A 9,170-nucleotide genomic window follows, 5' to 3' on the forward strand; every position below is an offset into this window, starting at 1 on the left:
AAGCCACAAGCTAATCACAGAAAACAAAAACTATAATAGATATACAAGAGATGAAGGGAAAAGAATCAAAGCAAATCACAACAACAAAAAAAAAATCCTCAAAGGAAAACAGCAAGAGAGGGACAAAATATCTGCAAAACAGAAAGAAAATAATTAACAAAATGACAATAGTAAGTCCTCATGTATCAATAATTATTTTAAAGGTAAATGGACTAAACTCACCAATCAAAAGGCACGGAGTGGCTGAATGGATAAAAAACAAGATCCAGAGATATGCTGTCTGCAAGTCTCACTTTAGATTTAAAGATGCACCTAGCCTGAACGTAAAGTAATAAGAAAGATATTTTGTGCAACTGGTAACCAAAAAAAACAGAGGTGGCTATACTTAGACAAAATAGATTTTAAGTCAAAAACTCTCTCTATAGACAAATAAAGTCATTATATAATGATAAAAGGATCAATTTAACAGGAAGATGTAACAATTATAAATATACATGCACCCAACATCAAAGCATCTAAATATATAAAGCAAATATTGACACATCTAAAGGGAGAAATAGACAACAATACAATAATAGTAGGGGACTTCAATACCTACTTTCAACAACAGATAGATCATGCAAACAGAAAATCACTATGGAAACATTGGACTTGAACTATACCTTAGACCAAATGGACCTACAAACATGTACAAAACATTCCATTCAATAGCAGAAGAGCACACATTCTTCCCAAATGTATGTAGAATATTCTCCAGGAGAGATCACATTTTAGGTCACAAAACAAATGTTAACAAATTTAAGAAGACTGAAATTATCCCAAGTGTCTTTTCTGACCATTATGGAATGAAACTAGAAATCAAAAACCAAAAATCACAAATATATGGAAACTAAACAACACTGTCTTGAACAACATTGCATCAAAAAGGAAATCAAAAGGGAATTTAAAAAGTGTCTTGAGACAAGTGAAAAAAGAAACACAACATACCAAAACTTAAGGGATGCATCAAAAGCAGTAGTAAAAGTTTATAGCAATAAACACCTACATTAAAAAAGAAGAAAGATCTAAAACAACTTAACTTTACACCTCAAGAAACTAGCAAAAGAAGAACAAACTAAACCCCAAATTAGCAGAAGGAAGGAAATAATAAAGATTAGAGTAGAAATAGATCAGATAGAGAGTTTTAAAAAATAGAAAAATTCAATATGACTAATAGTTGTTTTTTTGAAAAGATAAACAAAATCAACAAACACTTATCTAGACAAACTAAAAAAAAAAAGAGAGAAGACTCAAGTAAATAAAATCAGAAATGAAAGAGGAGACATTACAATGGATGCCTCAGAAATAAAAAGAATTATAAAGGACTATTATGAACAATTATATGCCAACAAACTGGATAACCTAAAAGAAATAGATAAATTCCTAGAAATACACAACCTACCAAAACTGAATGAAGAATAATTAGAAAGCCTGAACAGATCAATAACCAATAAAGAGATTGAATCAGTGATCAAAAACATCCCAACAGAGAAAAGCCCAGGATCAGATGGATTCATGGGGGAATTCTACCAAATAGTCAAGGAAGAATTAAAACCAATCCTTTTCAAACTCTTCCAAAAACAGAAAAAGAGAGAATAATTTCAAACCCATTTTATGAAACCAGCATTACCATGATACCAAAACCAGAAAGACATTACAAGTAAAGAAAACTATAGGCCAATATCACTGATGAACATAAATGCAAAAACCGTCAACAAAATACTAGTAAACCAAATTCTACAGCACACTAAAAGGATGATACATCATGACCAAGTGGGACTTATCTCCTGCAAGCTAATGTTATAGAAGAACACGTGGGTGAGGAAGAATTCTTACGGATATCTTTGGAAAGTACAGTCTGCCATAAACCCTTTGAAGTTAGACATGGTTATGTGACATGATCTGTCTAGTTAAATATAATCAGAAATGATGCAGTTTAATTGCTGATGGTTAACGCTTCAGCCCACTCTTCCCACAATGGCAATTGCAGAAGCAAGTGTTGATATGGAGATGCCACAAGGTCAGAGCTGCATGGAATGTTGAGTTAACACATGGAAGACAGCTATCCTAGTGGATCATCTGAACTCACAGCAAATTCTGTATGATTGAGAATAAATCATTTTATTTTAAGCTGGTAATATTTTGGATTGCTTGCTATTGCAGCATAGCCTAGCCTGACTAATATACTCCAAAACTGAAGTAGCAGGAAGAAGAGTGTGAAATCTATGCAGCCTCCTCAGACAAGTACAAGGAGGATAATGGATGGCAACAAATATCCCACAGAGAAGAATGAAGGGCCATTCATACAAGCGTATGCATATACCTTTTTGGATGAACCACTTAAAAGAAAGTTGCAGTAAGCATGACATTTTGCCCTTAAATACTTGATTGTGTATCTTTCTAAGGACAAGGACATTCTCCTACATAACCTCAACACTAATGTGACACCCAAGAAATTTAACATTGATACAATAATATAAAGCCCATATTCAATGTTCCCAGTTGTTCCAAAAGTCTTTAAAAGCTATTTTGTTTTTGTTTGGATCCAATCAAGGATCATGTATTACATTTTTATCGTCATGCTTTTTAGTTTCATTCAATCTAGAATAGTATCACCCTCTACCTTTGTTTTTTTCTTTAAAGACACTAGTATTTGTGAAGAGTCTGTGTCAGTTGTCTGTAGAACGTGCCACAATCTGGGTTTGTCTCATTATTTTTATATAATTTTATTCAAGTTCAACATCTGTGGCGAGAATACTACATAGGATACCCTAAAAGAGTGTTTACCTGGGCACATAGCAATCCAGATTATTCTACTCCACTCTGCTCCCTGTAACGTGTATGACACCATCTTACACCATCAGAGGACCACACTCCACTCTCCAGGAACACAAGACTAACGAACTGAAAGGAAATTGGATCCCTGAGAACTTCTTGAATCAGAGAAGCCATATTGCTCTGAATTGCAAAACTTCAGACATTTGAGTGAAAGGTAAATAAATTTTCATCCTTTTTGAGCCACTGGTGTTTTCATTACTTTCAGCAAAACCTAATAAAAGGGTCAGACACAAAGGAATTGGAAGGAAGCTAAGTAGGAGATCTGTTATAAGTAAATCTTGAACTTCTAGTTATAGGAACCGATAAATGAACTTATTGTTTAAACCAGTGTAATGGTTGTTACAGGTCTTGAAAACATCCTATCTGATACACGGGCTTTATGGTGTCTATAAAAATGTGTGAGAACATAGAAGAAAATAAGTCAAACAATAAATCCAAACAATAACAGTGCAAAGAAAGTTCTTATGTAATAAACTAAAAGATCAAAACAAGAGAAATTAGGGACAATTTCCCAAGAAAATGACATTTATCAGCTCCCTAAGGTCTAAAATATGTTTATTTCTCTTTTGCATTCTTAGTGCTCTGTAGAATGACTGAAATATATACGGGACTATGAACGGTTATCAAATAAATTAATTACTGAATTATATCAATAGCAATGAGATAGAAAAAAATGCATTATTACCTTTCGTTAAGTGTATAGGACATCTACAGTAATGAAATGAAGAAAATCATGAGAAAGGAGAAGAAAATAAAAGTGGTTGACCAGAGACATTATGGGAGAGCTAAGAGAAACAACAGCCCTGGACGTTTTCTCTGCAATGTTCTTAACAGGTCACCCTACGCTTTTTGGGATCTAAGAAGCAAACTCCAAAACAACAGATTAATTGGTTATGTGAAGAGCTCTCCCCATTGGAAAGTCAAATATGCTTGGAGACTCAGGTCCCCAGAGACATTAAGAAGAGATCAAATCTAAGAGTACCTTCCCCATGAGGGATCCACTAGGTAGAGAAAGGAGAAAATAAGCAAGTCATCAAACACCATCTGCCTTTATCACTGGTTATTTCTCCAAATAGAAAGACATTATTCAGGTAATGTCTCCTGGAAAACACTGAAAGAGGCACTAAGGTGGAATGAACCAAGGACTCTTTAACTGCAAAAATACATCAGCGTATGAGCTTGTATTTTTAACATATGTTCTTGAATATGATCATATTTTTGCACAGAATTTGGATTTATGTATCTATTTAACAGTATCTCAGTGTGTTTATATTTTTATGTTAAATGTGCTTTCATTTTCATTTTTATTTGTAATGATATTTGTATGTATATACAATGCATGATTTATTTATGACCTTAGACGAACCCGGAACCTGAGGATATTGGGCTATTTATTTTTCCGTGCTTGTGTTTAGAAATGTAATGTGTTAGTGTGTGGATTTGTGGAGTTCATGTATGTTGCTTTCAGATTTGCATATGTGTTGTGGTATAAGGGGATGATGTTTGAGAGTCTATAAAATGCAGAAATAAGCAACCAAGAAAGGCGTTATCCTCTCCTTCTTGATCATCCTTAAAAACTAGAGAGATTCTGACTCCTTTGAATAACTGAACTGTTTAACTGCCTACAGGAGCTTGACGGAGATGATCTTTCAAATTTCTTCCCTCCCCCTTCTGAAAACCATGAAATGGCAAAATGATAGAAAAAGAAGAGAGTCTGAATAGATCTGGTCTGAACAGATTGGTAATAGATCTGATTTCCAATAGAGCTGGAAAAAGGCGAAAAAAAAAAAAACAGGAGAAAATTGGGTTGGAGAGGAGACACGTTGAGAGGAAAAGAAAGAGAAAACAAGTGAAAGAAGGAAAGAAAAAGATAGAAACAGAAGGACTCCAGAGGGAGAAGAATACAAGAGAAAATTCCCTTGACTTGGAATGGGATTTTCCACACCCTGAACATAGAACATATTCTGAATTTGAGCAGGAAAATGTCTGCTGGGAGGGAAAATTCTATCCCCAGCCTTGTGGGAAGGATGGGAAAGGGAGAAAAAAGTGAAAAGGGGGCCAGAACGATCCAACCCTCACCCCAGGAGAAACTGAAAACAGAATTCAACGTGTTCTTATGAAAGGTGGGCGCCATCAGGAAGAGGTCAGGTGAGGGAACTAGGTTTAGAGAGCCCAACATTCACCCCGGCTTCCAAGAGTGGGTGAGGGCCAGCATGGACTCAGGGCTGTCCTGCCTCAAAGACCATGAGATTCTAAAAGAAATGCAGTTCCAATGCTTTGATCAGATGCAGAAAGGGGTCACTTTTGCCCTCTTCACAGTTCCATATTTACAACTTTCCCTTGCCCTTTCTTTCATCCTCCAGCCAGAAGGGATGCGAGCAAGATGAGCACAAACATGTCTGTGGTGACTGACTTCATTCTTGTAGGCTTCTCCCACCTAGCTGGCCTCCAGGGCTTCCTCTTCTCTCTGTTCCTCACCATCTACCTGCTCATCGTGGCAGGCAACCTCCTCATTGTGGTGCTGGTCTCAACTGATGCTGCCCTCCGGTCCCCCATGTACTTCTTCCTTCGAATCCTCTCAGCCCTGGAGATTGGCTACACATCTGTCACCGTCCCCTTGCTGCTTCACCACCTCCTCACTGGTCAGCGCCACATCCCTCGCTCTGGCTGTGCTCTGCAGATGTTCCTCTTTCTCTTTTTTGGTGCCACAGAGTGTTGTCTCCTGGCAGCCATGGCCTATGACCGCTATGCAGCCATCTGTGAACCCCTTCACTACCCTCTTCTGCTGAGCCATCGGATGTGCCTACAGCTAGCTGGGTCAGCGTGGGCCTGTGGAGCAATGGTGGGCCTCGGCCACACCTCCTTCATCTTCTCCTTGCCCTTCTGTGGCCCCAATGCCATCCCACACTTCTTCTGTGAGATCCAGCCCATCCTACAGCTGGTATGCGGAGACACCTCACTCAACGAACTGCAGATTATCCTGGCCGCTGCCCTCATCATCCTCTGCCCCTTCGGCCTCATCCTGGGCTCCTATGGGCGTGTCTTGGCTACTATCTTCCGGATCCCATCTGCTGCTGGCCGCCACAAGGCCTTCTCCACCTGCTCCTCCCACCTGATCGTGGTCTCCCTCTTCTATGGCACTGCCATCTTTATCTACATCCGCCCTAAGGCCAGCTATGATCCAGCCACTGACCCTCTGCTTTCCCTCTTCTATGCTGTAGTCACCCCCATCTTCAATCCTATCATCTATAGCCTGCGGAACAGTGACATCAAGGCTGCCCTTAAGAGAACCATCCAGAAAATAAGGCCTGCAGAGATTTGACAAGGGGGTGACAGTGATGACTACTATTCTCAGTCAGCCCCAAATCACCAAGGATCAAAGGGAGAGGAAGCATGGTTCTCACCTTGGGGGAGGGCCATCCTGTCAAGAAGGCCTGTTACCTTCGAAGAACTACTGGAGCCAAACCCCTCCTTAGACTCCCATCACACACATACATGCTCTATGCTGCCTTCTGTTGTAAGAACAAGAAATTCAAGATGGAGGGTCAACTTTACAAACAGAGGAAGTTGACAACAAAGGAAAAGTTATAAAATGTCATCTCCACCAGACTATCAAGGTAATAAAACTTCCAGGTCCTTAAAGTTATTTGTCATTTATATATCCTAGGTAAGGTATTGGTTTCGTCAGTGATACTGCTGGCTAGTACACTAGCACCCATAATTATACCTAATTATATCCATCACCAGGCAAAGAGCGAAGTCCTTAAGAAGTAAGGAGGGGCCAGAAAATTTCAACACAGGTAAGTTCTTATGGGAACCATTAAGACACAGTGATTAAGAGAATAGATTTTAATGTCAGACTTTAATTCGTCTTAGTTCTTCCAACTGGTTAGCTGTGTGATCACAGGAGAATGATATAATCTCCCCCAGTCTTAATTTCTTTATCCATAAAGTTGGGATAATAATAGAGTCTATTTCTTTGAGTTTTTGTGAGGATTTATAGACTTGTAAATCACCCAAGCTCAATATCTAGACAAAACATTGTCTCAATAAATGTTTTTATTAGCAAGTCAGATAAGTCAGCACAGAGGATAATATCCGTATTAGGTGCCTTTTTGGAGGGAGAGAAGAGTATTTTTGGAATGTCAATGGCATTGGGAACCTAGAGACCCAAGGGAGAATGGAAGAGACTCCACACACCACTGCTACAGGAAACTGCCGCCCAGCACAGACATAAACCAAAGACAACCAGGACACTGAGAGTGAATATAATGGGGAAGTACAGGAGAGTCAAAGACATGCAGAACAAAGACACGAGATGATCTAAGTTAATCAAAAAAATGTCTCAGAGGGACAAGTATTCGTTAATAATTAAAAGTTCAATCCACATCCTTTTTTGTATTCCCAACACTTTGAGTTTTACAAGCATTTATTGAAGGCCTTGCATGTGCCCATCGTTCTACTTGGCACTGTGGTGAGTACCAAGTAACTACAGGGTGGGTATTTTGCCCAGATGGTGCTTGCTGTCTGGTTGGGAAGATAATCTTGATTCTCATACAATTGTCAGAGAACAATGAAAAGTGGGGGAGACAATAAATGGTTGCACCCTCACTCTCTACTCCATGGAGGAGTAGTATGGCCTTCCCTGGAGTCAGGTGAACTGTCTGGCTCCTTGATTTTCAGAAGAGGAATTCAACCCAGTCCCTACAGTCTATACACCTATCAATGAGTAAAATCTCAAAACTATTGCTCCTTAGTACTTACCAAGATTTTGATTGAGAGGGACAACATTTAGGAAGGGTTGCCTAAAGGATTGGTAATACAGCTTTTCTTCTGATAATCTGAAGTCTCCTCTCCAGACTAAAGCAGACGAGCAGAGAGCTGCATACCTAAATGCACTATTTTCCACCTCCTACTTATCTCTACCCACCCCATGACATCCCTCTTAGAGCTGTTCTTGCTACACGGCACTTTGGCGTTCTAGCATTGGTTTACATTGAGGAAGCTTACAAGAAGCAACATTATGAAACTCATAGAGGAAAACTTTCTCTCACATCACAGTGCCAGGAATAACTGTACTTCTGTCATATAAGCAATAACTTTTTTCTAACAGCTTTATGAGGATATAATTGGAATATAATAAAACTGCATATATTTAAGTGCACAAGTTGATAAATTTTGGCATAGGTATACACCCGGGCAACCATCTCCACAGTCATGATGTGAACATATCTGACCCCCTCCAAAGTTTCCTCACACCCCATCGCAATTTCTCTCTTCCACGCCCCCACCCCCGCATTCCCCACTCCCAAGCAACCTCTGATCAGCTTTCTGTGACTAGAGATTAGTTTGCTTTTTCTCAAGTTTTACATAAATAGAATCATAAATTATGCACTCCTTTTGGTCTGTCTTCTTTCATTCAGCATAATTATTTTGAAACTCATCCTTGTTGTGAATATCAACAGCTCGTTACTTTTTCTTGCTGAGTTGTATTCCACTGTATGGATATATCACAATTTATTTATCCATTAACCTGTTGGTGGAAATTTGGGTTGTTTCCAGTTTTTGGTTATTACAAATAAAGCCACCATGGGGGGCCAGCCCCATGGTTTAGCAGTTAAGTGCACGTGCTCTGCTATTGGCACCCGGGATTCGGATCCCTGGCACGCATCGAAGCACCGCTTGTCAGGCCATGCTGAGGTGGAGTCCCACATAGAGCAACTAGAAGGATGTGAAACTATGACATACAACTATCTACTGGGGCTTTGGGGAGAAAAAGGGAAAAAAAGGAGGAGGATTGGCAATAGATGTTAGCTCAGGACCAGTCTTCCTCAGCAAAAAGAGGAGGATTGGCATGGATGCTAGCTCAGGGCTGATCTTTCTCACACAAAAAAAAAGAAAAAAAGCCACTATGAACATTTGTGCACAACATTTGTGCTTTCATTTCTCTTGGGTAAATATCTAGGTGTGGAATGGCTCGATCATATGGAAGGTGTATGTTTAACTTTTTAAAAAACTAAGTCACCAATTTTCCCTCTTTTCATAACATCTGATGAGCTTATAGCCAAATTTGTAACTCAATCCCAGCAAGTGTACATTTCCTCACAGTACGCTTTTGGAATACTCACCTGCTTTCTGATTTCATCTTATTTTTTCTATTCTACAATTTTCTTTGTTTAGTCTACCTCATCTGTATTTTGTGCATATTATATAAGGCACATTGAAGTCTTTCTGGAACAAGGCGTAGAGCCATGAGCATGCAAAAAACAGCAGGAAGGATTGTTGAATGGGAA

The 9,170-nt window shown here is 39.1% G+C and overlaps 1 protein-coding gene across 1 annotated transcript; it reads left to right on the forward strand.

Moving 5' to 3' along the window:
* The first annotated feature begins 5,260 nt into the window (after positions 1-5,260).
* On the forward strand, positions 5,261-6,199 carry LOC101401108 (olfactory receptor 10C1). The gene has a single exon (XM_004441713.3). The coding sequence runs from the start codon at positions 5,261-5,263 to the stop codon at positions 6,197-6,199; it is 939 nt and encodes a 312-aa protein (XP_004441770.1).
* The last annotated feature ends 2,971 nt before the right edge of the window (positions 6,200-9,170 follow it).

Source organism: Ceratotherium simum, chromosome 13, assembly GCF_057802395.1.
Source record: "Ceratotherium simum simum isolate JZ-2026a chromosome 13, ASM5780239v1, whole genome shotgun sequence".
NCBI classification, from domain to species: domain Eukaryota; kingdom Metazoa; phylum Chordata; class Mammalia; order Perissodactyla; family Rhinocerotidae; genus Ceratotherium; species Ceratotherium simum.